The sequence below is a fragment of the Oculina patagonica genome, chromosome 7 (assembly GCF_052425735.1).
Source record: "Oculina patagonica isolate OP01 chromosome 7, crgOcupat, whole genome shotgun sequence".
In the NCBI taxonomy this organism is placed as follows: Eukaryota; Metazoa; Cnidaria; class Anthozoa; order Scleractinia; family Oculinidae; genus Oculina; species Oculina patagonica.
This window is the reverse complement of record NC_135764.1, coordinates 29380340-29400323: the sequence shown is the minus strand read 5'-3', so window position 1 is coordinate 29400323 and position 19984 is coordinate 29380340. Positions and strand designations below refer to the sequence as shown.

Sequence of the window (19984 nt, the reverse complement as noted above, 5' to 3'; positions counted from 1 at the left end):
ATGCGAATGAAAAAACTGGTTACTCTTTTGGAGTTCACTGCAGTGCTGCATAATTGATGATTGTGGCCTGTTGGTGACCAGTTAAACGGGGTTCCACTGTATTTTTATTAGTACAGTAAAAGCCCAGTGGCTACCCCCTATATATTAGGTGGCCAGTTATCCCTTTAAGCCCCGAGGCGACTCGTCTATTTTCCTAAATCAATAAATATTAAATGGATGTCCATGTATGATACACCATTTGAAAGGTATTGATCAGAATAGTTCATAAAACATGTCAACAAATAATAGAAAAGTAATGGCCTTGAAAGAAATGGCTTTAAAACATAAAAAGAAAAAGGTTTAAAAATGTGTGTATCTCCGTATATATGTAGGTTTATCCCTAGACTATAGCTTATTGTGCGCTTTCAGTCTGTGGTTGATTTCAGTTATGTTGCATCTCACATACGTATCAGGAAAAAAATTCAAAAGTTATAGGGGGGGTCGATCAAGTCACAAAAAGGGGGAGGAGCAATTTTATGTTTTCAAAATGCAGATCTTTCCAAGGGAATAACGGTAGCAAAAATTCAAATTGATTGGACAAATATTGACCAAGTTATGACCTCATGTGCCAAATGGCACTATCGGGGCTTAAAGATGATTTCCAGTCCGTACTGCGCAATCTCCGCCTGCAATGTTTGTGAGTCTCACAAACAAGAATGTTTACTGCAAAAATATCCGGGACAACGTCCTTTTTCCTCAATTAACGCCAGATATCCTTGCAAAACAATAATGACAAGTAAAGAAGCTCGACGGTATTTCAAACGGACGTTTAGCTCATCGTGAATTCTTGAACGAAACGATCCATATGGCGACTACTTCATGTCGCTTCACCGAAGTGTAACGTTTCTGAATCAACAAACACAAATGAACCCCTGAGTCTGCGCAGTACGGACTGGAAATCATCTTTAAAGGGATATCAAAGTCCAAAAAGTATTGCCAGTATAATACTGTAAATAAAACCCTTATTTAGCGGGCACCTCTATTAAGCAGCTACAACCACCTTTGAACATTCCAACGAGGATTAATTTTGTCCATTGTTTTTACCTCTATTAAGTGGTCTTGGCCTTGTTTTCAATAACCTAAACTATGATAGATAAGAGTCCAAAATCAGTAGTGACAACTGAAATAAACATTCAAACACATGCTCGTTATCGTCTTGACATGATTCTGTTGTCACTTATAATTAGCTATGTTAAGACCTTTTTACAGTATTTATTCGTTTAAGCGCCCTGGGCGCTTATTAAATTTTTGGACCTTGAGAGTGGGCGCTTATTCGAGGCTGGGCGCGTATTAAATTTCCACCATTTTCAACAAGCAGTAATTTTATTTTGCAGCAAAATATTAAATAATAACAACACGAGAAGATACATCAAAGGAGAACTTTAGCTTTTCGTTGAAAGTTTCCGGTCTTCAGAGAAGTCTCTTAGTAGTACTTAGTCAATCAATACCCCTCTTGCACACTTCAGTTTTTTCTTGGAGGAGGGGTGGGCGCTTATTGGAGGCTGGGCGCTTATTAACTTTTCTTACCTTCAGGGTGGGCGCTTAATCGAGGTGGGCGCTTATTCGAGGTTGGGCACTTAATCAAATAAATACGGTATTTCCTACCACTCCTTATGCTTATTTCTGATAAACCCCCTATTGTGCAGCCAACCTCTTTTATGCGGCCACTTACCATTTCCATTAGGGTGGCCACGTAATAGGGGTTCAAATAACATTGTAAGTAAGGTCTGTCTCCGAGTCATGAGGCCCATACAGCCGGGGCTTATCCCGGTTTCCGTAGCATTAAACGACTAGGAGTATTGCTACTCCCCCCTGGATGGGATGCTAGTCCATCGCAGGGTTACCCCCCAGCAGTAAATTCGCCGGTACCCATTTATACACCTGGATGGAGAGAGGCACTGTGAGAGAAAAGTGTCTTGCCCAAGAACACAATGCAGCGCCCCGACCAGGCCTCGAACCCAGGCCGTTCGACTCGGAGTCGAGCGCGCTAACCATTAGGCCACCGCGCCTCTCACTAAATAATATTGTAGTGAAAACTTATTGCTTTGAAATAATTAAGTAATAGTTAAATGAAGCACACCCCAGATTTCTTTAATACCAACCCCTCAGGTAGGCAAAGGTCTTTGTTCCTCCCCAGTATCAGGGATGAGGAGAGCTGACTCATTCCCTGAACATGCAGCAGCTGGTAATTGAGCCTACCCCCTCAGGGCCATACCTTAGTTTCGGCACATAAGTGCAGGGGCATTTAAACAAGGCCTTGATTATGAAATTAAATTGGAGAGGGTGGGCCAGCAGTGTCAGACATGGAGCTAGACCTAGGCCTTTGTTCAGCAACAATGTACTGATAGTCTTCCAGAAAGTTCCTTGGACAGCAGTATCTCCAACCATGGTACAGAACAAGAACAATCAGATAAACCAGAGGCACATACGCCAGGAGATTTACAGTCATTTCTAGGGCATCGCGAGTGGACGATGCTGCTTCACTTACAATGCCTGAGCTGAAGTTTACAATCAAACACAAATTTGTGAGAAGCACGGCATCAAGCCTGTTAAACCACTGGTACTGTTCATTGTAGGGCTGGAGGTAAAGGCACATCACCACAATCAGTACACTGGACACATCTAGAATGGTTCTCTTCAGGGGCCCATATGGAACATACAGGGCAATTAACAAGATGTAGATGCGGCAAATGAAGTAATATGCTGCAAACCACCTGTACCTGACTTTGAAGCATTGCTGGAAAGTGTCAAAGTACAGTCTAAAATTATTTAGATACTGGAAGTGCCTCAAGAACCACGGAGTAAAAAGAAGCACCAATGGAACAAAAATGACAAAAAGAACAATCCAAAGACATGCAATGATGGTAAATGGCAAATGTGTTTTCCAGTCTTTTACAAAGTCAATGTTCCCATCTGCGTAAAGCACCCATCTTCCTTGTATAGGCACATAATGGACAATGCTGAAAGAGATTATTGTAACATTTGTGTAACAGATAACCAACAGTGTGCAAAAAGCATGCTCAACATTCCTGTTTATGTAACAAGCAGGACGTCGCCTTGCAATTTTGGCCAAAACCATAAGGATGAGAAGAATATATGAGGGAAAAGTGTAATTTACTCCAAGTTTCTGTAGATTGGTCATTCCTCTGTAGAGACAAGTTCCAACGCCACTGATTTCCCAGTTGGCGGCACCAATCACAAAAGAGATAAATGGATCGAGGTACTGTCCTTCTTGCAGGAGAAACAGAATTGTCTGATAGGAGTAAAGCCAGGTGTTAAGATAAGTTGTGAAAATGTCCAACTTGATCCGGAAAACTAACAACACAACTGGAGGGCCTGTTAACAAACCAAATGCCATAACAAGCCCCAAGTGATCATTTGTACAAGATTGTGTGCACTGTTCATTGCCTAGGTTCACCGAGAAGCCATCTTTGCATGCCCCGCACAATACACTTGTACCATCACGGCCATCAATACACATTGTTTCAGAATTATATTGGAAGGTTGAATCATGCTCGGGGAAATTGCAGTAGTGCGGTGGACAGGGGTATGTGCTAAATTTATGTTCCTTCATTCCACCCCAGTATCCTCGCTTCAAGAACACGTGCTTGGAGTCTGCGCTGCAGTTTGAAATACCAAATTCTACAGCACTTGAGATACAAGAGCATGTCTTGTCATCTGTTTGCTCAAAGCCAGTATTGCAGGGCTTTAAAGTTAATATCCCTTTGGAAGAGCTGTGAACAACGCGACCCACAACTGTGCTGATGTAAACTTTAAATTGCCTTCCAGCATTTCCTACAAGATACAAATTGTTTATTTTTGAAGAATCCCCTTGCACCAGAAACAAATGAGAAGCTGTACCCAGTCTTACACTGTCAACTGTATTTGGGTCATGTTCATCAATGATGGTCACTTTGACCACTCCTAAAACAGAACTGTTCTTCTCATCAATCAACTGAATAGTTGCGTCAAAGACTTCACTGGGAGAAACCATCCACTCCTTCTCGTCGAATTTGATTAAGACAGGATCAGTAGTAATCTGTTCTTTAGTGCTCTTATTAGAATCTTGATACTGAATTACATCAGGCCACTCAAGTGATTGGTTGTTGATGCGGGGCTGTCCATTTTGACGACATCCCTGAAGAGTTGAGGCAAATACCGAGTCTCCACCACCATTTGTAAGTACCTGATTGCCCTTAAAAACTACTTTGGTCTGCCATTCAGTGACATCCTCCAGACTGAAGCTGTTGTTGTAAGCCAGAAAACATTGTCGTGTCTTGAGCTCTGTTGTATTAAAAGCTATAACAGGTGGCCCAGAGTCCCTCACATAAATTGCTCCACCTCGTTCTTGAGCAGTATTATTAAAGAAGTTCAGGTTACTGCGCGGCATAAGCATTATTACTGATGTGCCATACAATCCTAATGCACCCCCCTGACTTCCAGTGTTATTTCTGAAGGTAACATTATCAAATACATGTACTGCTGCATTCTCAATCACCATGGCAGTATTGTTACTATATTCAATATTTACAACTCCTTTAAAAATGACAGGGAGTGAGTAAGTATAGATTGCTCCTTCACCAATAACCTGTTTATCCTCAGTCAATATTATGGAGTTGTTAAAAAAACTACAGTCTTCAAGAACAATAATATACAGCTTCAATCCTTTTGCAGAAAAGTCTTGGAGGCCATTTACAACTGGTTGGGTAGCCACTCCTATTGCAGAGCCTGACGTTGCCGCATTGTCCTTCCATTGACAGTTTTTGTATTCCATATGTAGCTTGTCGTCATCACCCTTCAGAGAAGAGCTCCAGGTTTCGTAATATGATACTCCTCCACCCCAGATGGCATTGTTGTTTTCAAATCTACAATCTTTATATCTCATTTTGTTAGGAAGTAGCCACTGGCGATCACTATCGGCAGTTGTTCCACTTCTGATTGCTCCTCCAGCATAATGCGCACTGTTATTTTTGAATGTGCAGTTAGTCACCTCAAACGTGTTGTTTTGCACTTCATCATGAAGTTCAATGAAAATTCCTCCACCCCAAACAGCATTATTATCTTTAAACCAACATCCATGGACATAAATGCCATTATTTTGTGCTTTCCCTTTTAGAAATATTGACAACCCTCCTCCTCTCCCGAACGGAATGTGGTCATCCCCAGTTGGTTTGTTCACAATTGTTTCGTACTGTTGTCTGGGAGCATAGTTGTTTCTGAATGTGCAGTTGTAGAAAGTGTAACTGCTGTTGCTGTCAAATTCAGCTAACTCTGTTGAATTCAGATCAAATGGGTATGTTCCACCCTGGTAGGTCAACTCCATGTACACACCACCTCCAGCAATTGCAATGCTTTTCTCAGAGGAATTTGAAGCAGTTGCCCGATTGCTTTCAAACCAGGAATGCGAGATCCGCACATCACCACCTGTGTCGTACATGTTCAGCCCAATTCCTGGACTTTCGACTATCCAGCAGCTATCTATAACAATGTTCCTGCAGTACACAAAAAAGACAGCAGAGAGAAATCGGATGTGAGGATACCGAAATTCATCACCAGTGGTGCTGGCATGCAAGCCACCACAGCCACGGAGCAAGATTTTGCTAAGTGTGATGTCTCTGCTGTTTTCAAACGACAGACTACCTTGTTTCGTCTGGCAATTGATGGAAGCAATTGAGTCTTGATCTCCAGCCAATTCAAACCCTTGCAAATTTGTAAAGTTGAAATGTCTGGTTAGATTATACGGCGACTGATCAGGCAGTAACTGCACGAGAGTAGAATTAGTCACATGCGCAAGAGCGTAGTCTAATGTTCTGCAAGGAATTACCATCTCTGTTCCACTCCAACAAGTGTTGTTGTCGATTCCATCTTGACGTGAAACCACAATCTTTCTTTTCCACGTCTGCCCCGCACACAGCAATGGAGCAGTCGCTAAAATGCAAATAACAGGGATGAACGCATAAAAATACCGTACACCCATCGTGACTCTCCTTCTCCCTGCAACCGACCACGTTTTCTTTGAACACGCAAATGATTTGTAGTAGTACAAAACTTCTGCAACTTCCACGATTTCACAGAAAATTTCATTGACGCAAACCAGGCTTTCCTGGAAAACTGTGGAACCACGCCAGCATTGCAGCGTGCAGGTGCGAACGTGTCACGAACGTGCGGCTATTACAGTCACGTGAGATTATTATCCTCACGCACTCCTGCACGGATTTCGTGCACTGAAGTCTGAGGGAAGATTCTTTTCGGCTACTAGTCGCCATCTAATAAAGCCAACAAAAATGTTTGCAGCTTTTAGGAAAATGATCAAAGGAAATGGATTTCCAGATGCAGGTAAAAAAAATTCCGTTTTTTTCCCCTTTTCGCAGAAATATTGAAGGTCAAAGGTTGCGGTTTTGAAAAGACGTGCAACGTTTGGTTATACAAGACCCTTTCAAACGAAATCAAGGTCGTACATTTGAATCTTAGAAGTATCATACCCTTTTTATTTTTTTTATTCGTGTTTTATGTCACGGAATTGATCATATGTTAAGATCTGTTAAGGCCTGTATACGGTGGCCCACAACTGTCACGGCAAAAGAAAAAGACTCGCGGCAAAAAGAAAAACCTCACGGCAAAAAGAAAAACCTCACGGCAAAAAGAAAAACCTCACGGCAAAAAGAAAAATCTCACGGCAAAAAGAAAAATCTCACGGCAAAAAGAAAAACCTCACGGCAAAAAGAAAAAACCTCGCGGCAAAAAGAAAAACCTCGCGGCGAAAAGAAAAACCTCACGGCGAAAAGAAAAGCCTCACGGCAAAAAGAAAGTAGAGTCGAGGTAACATGACACCAATTACAGGTATTCTTACGGCTCCGACTAACTTTGCTTTAGGTCGATACGAAGTTTGGAAGTAGTTTCACTAATAAAACTGGATAAAAAAAACTTCTCAAGTGTCCGTTAATGATTTCAAAGTGTCCGTTGTCCGTCTTAGAGAGGTGTCCGTTTTATAAGGAGTTTGGTCTGTTTGGTTACAGTAAAATGGCTGAAAAACGGCAGGGACCATCACCAAGTGTCCGTCTTATGAAGGTGTCCGTCTTATAGAGGTGTCCGTTAAGAGAGAGTTGATACTAAACGTTTCTCTCTTGGTAAAATGTTTGCTCAGGAAGTCGAAACAATGTCTCTGCAGCTTGCTGATATCCATACAATAAAATACCATGAAAGTTTTGGTTCACAAATACGGAAAAATCACACTCGACCGATACTTCACTTTTGATCACTTTTCAACTTTGCAGAAACGGGCGCCGCGCCGATTTTTTGACCGGATGTGACGGCATTTGTTGTTGGATTCAGAACAAAAAAAGTGCCAGGCGTCGCAGAGTGTTCTGCCCTTCCCGTCGCCCCTCCCTTGGTCACGCATGCATAACTCCCTCACCACCCTGCGAAAATGGCGGACGCTATGTCAAATGCAAAGCAGAAAGTGGATAATGCTGTTTGCCTTATCCGAGGTGAAACTTACGATGAAGAAAATAAACTGGTAGGTTATAAAGGAACTGGATTTCACTACGGAAATGGTTGGATCATGACGGTGGCCCACAACTTTCAAGACGACAATGAAAAGAACGAAAAAACTCACAGTATCCTTTCAGACGCGCGCTTTGAAGTTGAATTTGATATTGAAGGTAAGAAATATGTTTTCGGCAAGCAGAAGCGAATAGCATTCGTACACCATTTACAACCAGGAGATGATACAGATTTCAAAAACAAAGATATCGCCATGGTGAAGCTAGGTGTGCAATGGGAACGTGCCAGACACGAAGATCAGTACAGTGAGTGGGAACTGAAGGAGAGAGCACTTCTTTGCAATATTCCCGCAGTTGGTGAGATCGCACCACCCGAACCGGAAGTTGAGGAGACTGTGTACGCTGCACATTATGGTGGAGCAGGTAATGAGAAGAAATGTCAAGCAAGTCAAATACTTCGTATAGAAAGTGCCACCAAAGACCAGGTGCCAATGCTTCACTTGGAGAAGAAAAGAGGAGTCTTGCCAGCAGGGTCATCAGGCTGTCCAATCATGATTGAGAGAGAAGGGAAGTACCGCTTAGTTGGACTCCATTTTTCTGGTAATGATGACGACAAAGATGGAGAAGCTGAGGCCTTACCATGGAACCAAGGTATTCAAGGATACATACGAACAGGAGTCCGCATCATTAAAGACATAGGAAATAAAGAGGCATACAGTGCACTTGCTGCAGCAATAGTGGGTAGCACTGAGTTACAGGACGGTGCTATGGAAAGAGCAGACAATGCACGAGAGTGTCTTAAAGAAGAGGCAAAACAATCAAAGTTAACCATATATTTGTCTAATGGTGAGGTGATTAACTAACAGTGTGAAATGAAATAAATAGGAGATGGCTCATGCAGGCTATCATCAGGGGTCTTTCTGTATTTACTTGATGCAAATAATTGTTTTAGCTATATTCATGATTTTACTGTGTTTTGAGCAGTATTATTTTTTATATCTCTTATTTTCTATTTTGCTTTCCTCTATTTTCTCTTTACTTTGGATGGTTTGTCATCTGTGTAGATCGAGGAAACACCAGTAGTATAGGTAGAGGTCTTAAACATATGAGGCTAGAAACTCTCACGACGTATTTCATATATGCTTTTTGACTGCTAAATCATGTAATTATTACCAAAGTTTTGTAGCAGAATGAAGTAACATAAGGTTTTGACAAACGCATTGGCTGTTCCGAGGTTGCGCAGGGAACTGGGGCGAGTTTCAAATTTTTAGTAATTGATTATCTGACACAACTATATGAAAGTTCTCAGTAAGATTGTTCATTTGACCAAGTTTGTTGCTTTTAGGATGAACAGAGAGGAAGTTATGGACCTTGGAACAGCTCAAAATTCACAAAAACGTCTCTAATTGAGCCAGCATCCCCCAAAACCATTAAACCATTAAACCATTAACTCTTAAAATTTTTATCCGTTTTGTGACAGCTGTAGAATATTGCCGAACACAAACTATTTGAAAGAAACTAAGGTGAAAATCACTATGTTTGCCTATTTTAAAGAGTATCACAAAAATCATTAGAAAATTTAAGAGTTTATATGGTTTTGGGGACACTGGCTTACAATTAGAGATGTTTGTATGGATTTTGAACCATGTTTCAAGGTCCACAACTTAGTCTCTGTTCATAATACCATCAAAATTAATTTTGTCAAATGACCAATCTCAGAATATCGATTACTTTGTACATTTGTACTTTGTTTAGACACAGAAAGACTTAACATATAATTATAAGGGATCGATTTGAAATTGTGAAAAATATTTAATGATGCCAATGGGGATGCTGGGCAGTGCTGCAGGTGCCATTGGTTGTCACAATGGCTTTTCCACATCAGTAGAAACATATGACCCATCAGTAGACTGACATGTGGATGCGTACAGTCTTCCCATGGCTGTTTGCAGATGCGAAGTTTTGTGTTGCCACCTAAAATGGGCTCATAACATGTGTGAGGGTATGATGGCAGCACCTTTCTTAATACTGTGGACCAGTTTTTTTGCAATGACCAAGCACAACCAGGGCTCAAGTCTAACGGAACACAGGTTAGTAGAAATGCAGTTTCAACTAGTAGTTTCTGGGCTTTCACAAGCCAAAATGGCTAGTTAAAATTTTAGGAATTTGATTGGAAGAAAACCATACACCAAAATTGACTCCAAGAGAACAAAACTCAGAAGTACACTCTCATCACAAATAAAATCATCAAAGACTGGACAAGCTGAAATTACCAAAAGTAAACTGAAATTAACCCAAAAGATAATGATAACAGAGCTAGTGAAGACGGCAAAGTGCCTCTGACAAACCTATATAAGTTAGCTTGAGAATTCTGGCTAGAAGAAAATTGGTTTTGGCTAGTGAAATCAAAGCTGTCACTTAAGCTAATAGGCAAGCAAGCAAAAAAGTTAGTCTCAAACCCTGATATGTCGATAGCTTTTCATGAATGGCGATGATCGAGAGGCGTTCCAAAAGTCAAGAGTTCAGTTGATCAAAATACATTTTTCATTAACTACTGAATTAAGCTTTAAAAACTCATACAGTTGAAGCTCTCCTAACTAACGGACACTCTCGTAAGTGGACAGCTCTTCTTACGGCCGCCGTGTTTGAAACCCCGTTTTAACTCTCATACAAACTCTGCATTTTTAAATTCTCGCAAGCGGACATTCCTGTAAGCACGAATTTAGACTTTTTCTTTGTTTTTAAGCTCCCGTATGTGGACACCCCAAATAAAATCCTGTTAACAACCCCTGAATCTTGTTTTTATCAATCAGCTTCACATCACCGTTCGTCACAATGATTGTACATTAATTACAGTACCATATTTCAGTGTTCGTTTGTTGTCATCCACGTCTGTCCGGTTATTGTTAGCTGGGTAAGCTCCCGTAAGCGGCCATCTATTCTCTTCACCTCTGGTGGACGCCTACGAGAACCATTCTTGTAAGCGACCAGCTCCAGTTACAGACACTTTTTTTGCGTCCCGAGGGTGTCTGCTTACGAGAGCTTCGACTGTAGTATTAATCAACCTTATTTCAATATTTGGAACTTGTTATATTGTTGTAATCAGATGTATTTTTTTTGTCTCCAGGTTGATAAGCCTATATTACCAGGGGTCTTATAAGTGGGAGAGGGGGGGGCTTATAAGTGCAATTTGACAGTATTATAGTTACCTTTTATACTTTTAATAACACAATTTTTTAATAGTTATTTTTTAACAGATAATTTTTCATACCGTTGTATATCTTAAGTGTTTTACTGGTATGTTGTAATTAGAAGGACCATGGGTTTGTTAGCTCATTAATTTTGAGCTTATTAAGTGTCACTCTTGAATCTTACCTTAAAGCCTTTAGGTGCAAGAGAACTTGACAAACCACTGGCAAGAAAATGTACTGCACAGTATTATAAATAACAGTAATTATAATCATTTTGTTATTCTAGATTAAAAAAAAACATTTATAGTGAAAAAGTATTGTTAGTTAGGTTGCTGTTATCATGTAAACAACATTTTAGCAATTAAAAAAATTGGTAGAAAAGTTGCACCTTGAAATGAAGTCATTTATTATTTTCAAGGAGGATGTAATTGGAAAAACAGTTCATAACTTGTTGCAATAGCTAGACATTTTGGCTAATATTACAAGAACAATTATGTTATTTTTTCTGTGACAAAGAAAGAGAGTCAAGTAACTCCTTGGTACCCCCCCCCCCCCCCAAGTAGAGGCACTGAAACATGTACATGTTGTGATTTAAATTAATCTTGGTTTAAAAGTTTTTAGCCTGTTTTATTTTGTACTTGCAAATGTTGACTCATTTTCATTATAATTGTAATCTGAACCAAAGGAAAGTAAAAATCAACTGGCTTGAAAACTTTTGGTCACCTCAACAAATTATTAGAGCTACAAGGCAATATAGCTGAGACATGTTGTAGTGACATGTCCACTCGTGTGTCCCTGCTATACATTTTTAGACCTCCTGCAGCCTGAGCTTTCATTTGCAGCCATGCCCTGGAAGTGACCCCTAGACTAGACATTTTAGGTGGTTGCCTATGGTAACCACCTAGGTGGTTGCCACTGAAGAAGAAATCACATGTTGATTGTTTTGCGCAGAGTCAAACCTAAAGTTATTACTTTCTTTTATACCTTTGGATATAATTTAAGTGCATAACTGTGCTGCTGTTTATTTTTCAGTATGAGCCAGCAGAGGGAACTCAGGGTATGAAGGGTTTAAAAAGCCGTTTGCTTACTTTGTTATCAAACCCAAAAAATATTTCTTATAAGCTGAGAAGAAGTTTCCAAACAGCTGAAAGTCTTTACTTTCAGCATGTTCCATCAAGACAGTACAACCACATTTTGAGTACTTCTGGGTTGAACTGCTGACACTCAGTTCAAAAACAAGAATTGGCGAACCAACATTGTGGACTTCAACAAATTTCTCAAGGTTCTTACAAGATGAAGATATCTGGAATTTGGACTCCTCAGATTTCCCTGAATGTTTTTTCTGTGCCTTCTCTTCCACTGACACATCTTTTCCAGCACTTTGACTGTTTTCATTTCTTTGCAACTTCTGAGGCTGTAGTGACTTTCGTCGTTCTCTCCGGCAATGTGTCCATGTGTTCTCGAAGGCTGTGCAAATGGCTGAAAAGTTGTCCTGAACTTCCTCAGATTTTCTTGTTTGATCTTCCTCCTTCCCGCCATTAGAGTTATTTCCAGTACTGTCATAACTTCCTGTGGAGGTCTCCACAACACAATGGGATACCTGTGATACCTTGGCTGGTTGGGTATCCTGTGATGAGTCCGAATCCTTTCCACTGTTGCATTGTCTTTTTGCTAAGGACTTTAATTCACACTTAAATCCAAATTCTCTTTCTAACGTCTCCACAATCAGCAGAAAAATTTCTCTCGGCGTGGCCAGGTTTACAGTGGACTCCTGCATGACGCTGCAAGATGCTTGAGGACTAATGTCTTGATACTCCACAAAGAAACTATGGCAGTGTGCAAATTTTCTTTTCTTAGAAGATCTACAAACTGTAAACAGGTCAAGAAATTTGCTTGCACTGTTGTTTGGGTTGTCACTGCAGCCATTCAGATCCTTACAAATCCTATGAGCAGTCTTCATTAATTCAATGATATGTTTCAGTGTTGATTCAGTAATATTCTGTGTTAAGTTGTGTACAAGCTCAAATGGGTCCTGAACACACACAGGGGACACCTTAAACTCAGTAAGCTTGCTGCTTCCTGGACTGTTTTGAAAACTGGCAGTACCAGATTTTGGTATGGCTCTCTGCGGTTCAGCGATTTTTTCTGTTGACGAAATAACTTCACCAGTAGCCTTACAGCCAGTCTTTGTTGATTGTTTTTCACATGTTGGTTCATCCTTGATTGCAACACAGTTCTTGTCTTTTTCCATTTCTGAACATTCCAGACCCTTTAACTCATCTAACACCGATGTGATACTTGTCTTTTGACCATGTCGTATGCTGACCACACAATTGGCAAAGTCAAATTCAGTTGAGAAGAAGTAAAAGAATTCCTCCAGTAACTGACCTATTGATAAAGAAATAAATTTATAATAAAATAATAAATAAAATAATTTAATTAATACAGTGGTTAATAAACCCTTAATTCAGTGACAGAATTTTAATTTTGACACTGAAATTTAGTAAGCTTTTTTTTTTCTTTAGTTGTTGCCGTGTTTTGGCTTCTATTTCTCATGATAAAAGCAAAACAAGATCAATGAAATTGTTTTCTTAACATGTTTTTAGTGTGTGACTGATTCTATGGCAAAGTTCTTCTCATCATCAACAGACACATGAAATGCCTAGTGGTTGAAAATTGCTTGCGAACGAAGTGGCATGTTTTCCGTTATATTGTTTAGGAGAAAAACTGCTTCAATATTATCAATCTCTTCAGATTTTTTGTTTGTCAGGATAAAGCTGCCTTGTAGCTAATATTTAGCCATTTTTTCTTACATGTATTAATTTTGATCAGTAAGATTGGATTTACCAAAGGGAAACTGTTTTTCAAACATGGCAATGTTACGGTACCGGAAACGATCGTTACTGTGAAATCCTAGGGCTTGGAAATATTTTAACAGGAGGTTCTGCTCACCAAGCTGGTTTACAGGGAGGTCCTGACAAGAATTAATTACCACTTTTAATAACATTTACTTACTCAGACTTTTGGTATTCTGTGACGGAGTAAGTCTGGCAATATCAGCAAAGAATGAACAGTTCCAATTATCAATCATCTTGGATTCAAGCTCCACAGCATGCTGCTCACGGCAGCCGTGATCTTTGGTGTCACATGAATCTGACTGTTGTTTGATCCACGATTCAAATCCCTGCTGTAACGAGGGAACAACAGAAGGATTTTGCATCTGCAGGAAGTATAACACCATCAGGGTCAGTGCGTAGTTTGACAGCTGTCGACCAATGGTGACGGCCTTGGCTTTTGCCCAGGCTCTCACAATAAACACCAGCTGAGGGATCCTGGGATCAAGCGACATGTAGCAGCGAAGGAGATCTGAGTTTGCCACACCAAGCCTGTTGAAAATGAGAGAAGCTCAGGTGTAAAACAAATGGTTTATGTGAGCTATACAACCTAAGGCTTGGGAGGTCAACATGCCTGAGTACAAATTCTGATCAGGGTCACTGCACTATGTTAAAATAGGATTAAAACACTTAACCTTTTCTTTGCCTCTCTTCACTTTAGGGGAGGGGGCATAACCTGTGACAAACAAGAATCCCATCTTACATAATGCATTGTAATTACATACCGGTATGCACCACTAATCCAAAACAGACTTTACGTTTAGTTGAGCCAGGTTGTTTAAAGGGTACTAGTCTTATTTCAGACCCAAAAAACATTTTCTCAAGATTGGTCTTTGTGAGAAAATTTTAACTTTGTCCAGTCTGTAAATCACAACTGGAGTCAAGATAAGAACATTTATTTAATAAATACCTATTATTCACAGATAGGTCACATGACAGGCCTGAAGGCTGGTGCGTGAACTTGATAAGAGGACATTTAGCAGTCAGGACTGGTATGATGTTTGTACAGCCAGGTGCGAAACTGCGTAACATGTCAATAACTAAAGAGTAATCGACACCAGTGTTATTAGACTGCGGCGGTACAACACATTTACTTGTCAGTAAACAAACATCCAAGTCGCTTCCTTTCCAGCCGATTCCACTTACGGTGGAACCAAATGGTACAACTGATGCACCGGGATAGACTTCACCAAACACTTCCTGTAACAGCTGACAAACCAGTCTTCTCAACTTGATGTCCTCATCAGTTAGACACAATTCTTGCATCAACAAGTTGACTTGTTCTTCTACCTGTAAACAAACAGTGATAAAAGCCACATGCTACCAAAGGCACTGTGTAATTCAAACAGAGGCAATCATTTTATTTGGTTTTTTGTTTCCATCTTTAAACTTATGTGAAGTAATATATTGCATGTAATGTTAAGCAATTATTCCACAAGCGTTGGGTGGATATGAGATGGTAGATACATGTAGCACCTAGTTGGCTAAAACTATCTCATATCCAACAAGTGCAAGTAAAATGAATTTCTATATTTTAATTCTTGGCAGTTCTCGCTGACGCAAACACCTACCATATCTTAATTTGTGGTCCATGGTATATGAGCTCAGATACCACAGTCTGTAAACTAATCAAAACTCAGGAATTGCAATATACCATGGCTAGTTTTTAATAAATCTGCCCATATAGCTACAACTTACACCTTCGATGAGACATGACTTCAGTTTGACAATGAGATTTTCAGTCAAAAATGGAGCCATCTCTTTGGTTTCCAAGTGTGGATCTTGGTTGTATTGTGAGTCGTCATGTTTGCACTTCCTTGATTTCTGTGTCTTAAACTGAGGAGCTGCTTTATTAACAGTTCTTTCTTTCACTGTTAGTCGTTTTCCATTTAAAAGTGGTAATGACTCTTGAGTCAGTACTGTATTAACACTCTCTGCATTACTGAACTCCACTATAGCAAAAACACCCTAAAAATAAAAGCAAACAAAAATATTTAGTACCTTTAGGTGGTTTTGGTTCCTAGCAGAAGCCCATGCATTACTCTTTTAATATCTCTCTGGGAGGCGTGGTGGCCTAATGGTTAGTGCACTAGACTTTGGAGATCTCGAGCAGTCCAAGTTCAAGCCGTGGCTGGGGCACTGTGTTGTGTTCTTGAGCAATAAATACACTTAACTCTCATAGTGCCTCTCTCTACCCAGGTGTATAAAATTATGGGTACTAGCAAATTTAATGCTGGGGGTTAGCCCTTCAATGAACTAGCATCCCATCCAGGGAGAAGTGGAAATACTCCTCTAGAGTCACTTCATGCTACTGAAAAAATCTCGATGATTTGGTAAGTGCAGAATGCAATATGGAACAATTGAAAGTATGATGTTTTATATATGTTCGTGTTTATTTGCTTTATTTTACTTTCGGAAAAACTGTTCACAGGCTACTTGTATTCTTTCCCAGGTGTTCCTTACGCTAATCTTTGCAAACATAACACGACACTTTTGTTCGTTTGTAACAAAATACTTTTGTCTTCCTTGAAAATGCGATAACATGAAACTTTTGTTTTTTGTTTGTTTTACGGCGGCATCGATGACATTTGTTTAATTTAATTAAGTTACGGTTTAGACTGCACGAAAGACGATTCTCAAAAACTAAAGAAACAAATCTAATCAAAAAACATATTTTTCGACAGGTTTTTTAAAACACAGTACAGCTAGGATATTTGTTTCCTGGTTATCAGGTGTTCACGCCGAAAATCCTGGTGCAAGTTTTTGCATACCTAATTACGAAAGCGATGTGAAAGTCTCAAAATCTAATTTAATTAATTTGCGGTTTTTACTTGGCGCCAAGAAGTCTGCAGGAAGCCTACCGCAAACACGCAATACAAGCGATGTTCATGATAGTTCCAGAAAACAACGTAAACTAATCTGCGCATGCGTTTGGTGTAAATTACGTTGAGTAGTACCACAAGGAGAGCAAAGGGTTTTCTGAAACAAATATATACGTTTGAGATCTTCATATGAAAGTAACGTAGATGTGCTCCAGGTCTTACCTAGGGGTACGGTCAGGTGCTCCCCACCCCCACCCCCTCCACAAGGAATAATTAATTAATTGATATTAATTAATTAATTGGTGATTAAAAGTTTACACCATAGTGCTTTAGCGCCTGAGGGGTTTAGCAGACGACAACCCACCAAACCATCACAATAGTGCATTCTGCACTAAAAAGGATGAGCTCCAGCCTGATGGGCCACTAGGCTCACACAGAGGTTCAGTGAGGTGTTTGTGTTTGTTAGTGCTAGAAATCTGCTGTGCAAGGTGAGTGCAGGGGTGAAAGTTAAAATAATCGGGAGGCAGAAGTCTCACCACTTTTCTCCATGTTGTCTTACACATGCACTCACATTTATATACTCAGTGGAATCTCCCCACACAAAAACCCCCTTTGAGCCTCCATGAACCCATTGAAGAACCTAAATAGCCTAAGTTCCCTGAAACACCCATTATATAAAAACCAAAAGAGGCTAACTTGAAAAATTGCAGATTCTTATATGCAGGTTTTAATTAAAGTGGAAAGAAGCTTATGCAGGTTTTCCAGGAGGGCTGGGTGGGGAGTTCAAACTTGGTGAATCATCCATGCAAGGGGTATGAAAATCTCTTAGAATGACACATTATGTATTTAAAGTGCTGAAAATTATATGACAAAGTGATAATCTACAAGACAGTATGATATTTGAAATACCTTGTCTTTGTCCAAGAAAACATTTGTGACCTTTCCATAAACACTGAAGTATTCAGTCAACTCTTCTTCAATGGATCCAGAGTTTTGAAACCCCCGAACATAAATGCTCTTTCTAGAGGAGTTTGTTCTCTCCTGTTTTAAGCTCAACAATCTTTGGTGCTTTTTCCCTTTATTGTGGGTTGGCAATAAAGAAGCTGCAAAACAAATTGAACAAAAAGCTACATAAAGAAAATTATTTCAGCTTTCAGGGGTTTCAAAATGTTTTGAATTAGGCGTCAGCAACTGGAAGAGTAGGAGGTTGTGACAATGCCAAGCTTGGTTGTAGTGAGCTGATTGCTAAGACCAGAGCAGAGTAACAGGCGACATATACTCAAGAAGCCAGCAGAACTTTGGTGGTTGCCAGCATATACCTGCCAACTCTCACGCCTACGAGTTGAAAACTTCGATCTCACGCCAACTCACGCTTACGAACCAATTTCTCACGCCTAGTCAAAAAATGTGAGTTTTTACAATCAAAAATGACACATTTTCCAAAAAATGTAATCTCAAACCAGTGTTAGAAAATAAAACTCCATGTAAAATGAGTCTATGGCGATACCTTCCCCGAAATGACAGAGTTTTGACGAAAAAAAAGCATTGGGAACGAGGTCGTGTTTAGCAAAACACGTCCACGCACTGGGATTGGGAGATGTTCGGAACGTCTTCGGAATACTTCAGACGTCATCGGAAAACTTCAGACATTGTTGTATTGTCTTCGGAAATCCTGGCACTCTCAGGATAAAAATCTCACGCCTTTGACCAAGAAAAAGTTGGCAGGTATACCAGCATGTTTTGAAAACCCTGAGCTCATATGACAGTGCTTGGCTTGTTTGTACTTTGGAACCTTAATATAACAAAACTCTATCTTTTGAAGCCCCTGGTGCAATGAAGGTTATTCTTCAATCCCACCGAAGTGTTTAGGAATTTTTTTCAGACTTAGGGATTTTTTTTGGGTCCTGAGTTTTGCCTCCATTCGATCATCCCCGTCACTTTGATCCCGGAGTACCCCCCCTGGGGTCTACACCAAAGTCCTTTATTATAATTCATATCTAAAATAAGTCATCTGTACACCAGTTCAAAGGTGCCGACTACGATCGTAGGCCAGTAAGCTACATTTGGCAAATTCAAAGTCCACGCTGAAGATCTTTGGCATAACCTACGTAGAATACAGGCTGGGGTTCACAACACAGTAATTTGCACCGATTACCTACTTTGCAACCCTATTAATGTGGCTGCCGAGAGACCACAAAAACTTGGTTACATCAAGGTATGTGACATTAATTTGTAGACTACAGACTGCAGATTTGCAGACTTTTCACTCCAGTTAGCCTACTAGACACTCCTGTACTCCAGTTAGCCTACTATTCACTCCGGTTAGCCTAAATAGCACTTCGGCTACCGCTAGCCGGTAACACGATATATTCTCTAAGTCTGCAAATGTCAGACACCAGTTGCATCAAAGGTCAGATAAATTTCATATCAGATTTTTGCCAAGCTTCAGGGTTCATAACGTTTAGGGATTGTCCCCAGGCTGTTCTTTAAATATTATTACAATATAATTTGGTAGTAATCGTGTACAAGTACAATTATTCGTAAATTTTATTCACAGCCTGCTTACCTGAAGGCAACGTGACTTCACAAACGTCGCAAAAGACTTGCTTTCCACGAACGCTTACTTGGTCCGCCATGTTTCTTCTTTGAATGACGCGGGCTCTGGGAACGAGAAAATAAATTCACCCCAGTCTCTTCTCTTCATCTTTGGCTTGTGAGCCTGGTTGTATTGGATTTTGTGTCAAGAAATATGCCTCATCGACAGATCCAAAACAGTCTTACAAAACACTGCGGATTTTCAAACAGATCTCAAAAGAGCAAGCGATACTGGAAGGAAGTGATGTACAAAAAGAAACCAGAGAAACGAAAACAAAAGCCCTGTGATGTGAAAAAAGTAAATAAAGTCCAAGATTTCACAAAACTCTACCAAGCAAAGCTGAAGAAACTTCTGTGCAAGAGAAACAAGAGGCAAGAAGAACGCGAACTTCAAAGGAGAACTCGCACTGTAGAGAAACCAGAAAAACTGGCTCATTTATCGATGTGTCAGGCATTGAATCGGTTTGAGAGACAATGTAAAACAAAGGTTATGGAAAAGAGCAACTTTTGTAAAATTCATCAATTTAATGACAGCACTTCTGGCCTGGTTCAGTGCATGGGGACGAACAAACTAATGAAACGGTGTATTAAAAGTGTCCAAAAGGATGAACAATATTGTAATTATCACAAGAATAAGAAAAAGTGATTAAAGAAAATATATTCAGTAGAAAAGGTCAGCTCATTTTAAAGAAAAATTTAATTTACTTTTAATTATAATGGCAGAATGAGTTTAAGAAACTAATGGCCAACAATTTCCGTATAATAAGAATTAAGATTGACACTGGAATTTCTAGCGGATTTCGAGCCTCGCAGATTTGGACCTCCCGCTACATTTCCGCCAGCGGATTTAGACCCCCCGGACGTTGCCCGCTAACGGATATGTACCCCAGGGGGTCCAAAACCGCTAGCTGATTTGGACCCCCAAAGGGGTATAATCAAAA

General features: G+C 40.0%; 2 protein-coding genes across 3 annotated transcripts; both read right to left on the bottom strand.

Moving 5' to 3' along the window:
* Window positions 1-872: 872 nt before the first annotated feature.
* LOC144661699 (uncharacterized) lies at window positions 873-6131 on the bottom strand. The gene is made up of 2 exons (XM_078522507.1): window positions 1567-6131; window positions 873-1293 (listed from the first exon to the last, which is right to left on the bottom strand). Exon 1 carries the CDS (start codon window positions 6014-6016, stop codon window positions 2309-2311), a length of 3708 nt encoding a protein of 1235 aa, XP_078378633.1. The 5' UTR covers window positions 6017-6131; the 3' UTR covers window positions 873-1293; window positions 1567-2308.
* Window positions 6132-11816: 5685 nt separating this feature from the next.
* LOC144661705 (speckle targeted PIP5K1A-regulated poly(A) polymerase-like) lies at window positions 11817-19351 on the bottom strand. 2 transcript variants are annotated; one of them, XM_078522516.1, is made up of 6 exons: window positions 19015-19351; window positions 17358-17551; window positions 15325-15594; window positions 14537-14916; window positions 13748-14118; window positions 11817-13120 (listed from the first exon to the last, which is right to left on the bottom strand). In XM_078522516.1, the coding sequence occupies exons 1-6, from the start codon at window positions 19082-19084 to the stop codon at window positions 11817-11819; spliced, it is 2589 nt and encodes an 862-aa protein (XP_078378642.1). In that variant the 5' UTR covers window positions 19085-19351. The 2 variants fall into 2 exon arrangements, with proteins under 2 accessions (XP_078378642.1, XP_078378643.1); XM_078522517.1 differs by having other exon boundaries at window positions 14537-14912; window positions 15327-15594.
* Window positions 19352-19984: the final 633 nt, after the last annotated feature.

What these genes read in the sequence shown, in the direction of transcription:
- LOC144661699 (XM_078522507.1), bottom strand. Translation starts at nt 6,016, where the DNA reads ATGGGTGTACGGTATTTTTATGCGTTCATCCCTGTTATTTGCATTTTA.
- LOC144661705 (XM_078522516.1), bottom strand. Translation starts at nt 19,084, where the DNA reads ATGGCGGACCAAGTAAGCGTTCGTGGAAAGCAAGTCTTTTGCGACGTT. An exon ending in TGAAGTCACGTTGCCTTCAG is followed by an intron (nt 17,552 to 19,014) that starts GTAAGCAGGCTG and finishes TTTGTTTTGCAG; the next exon opens with CTTCTTTATTGCCAACCCAC. An exon ending in AGTCATGTCTCATCGAAGGT is followed by an intron (nt 14,917 to 15,324) that starts GTAAGTTGTAGC and finishes GTTTGTTTACAG; the next exon opens with GTAGAAGAACAAGTCAACTT.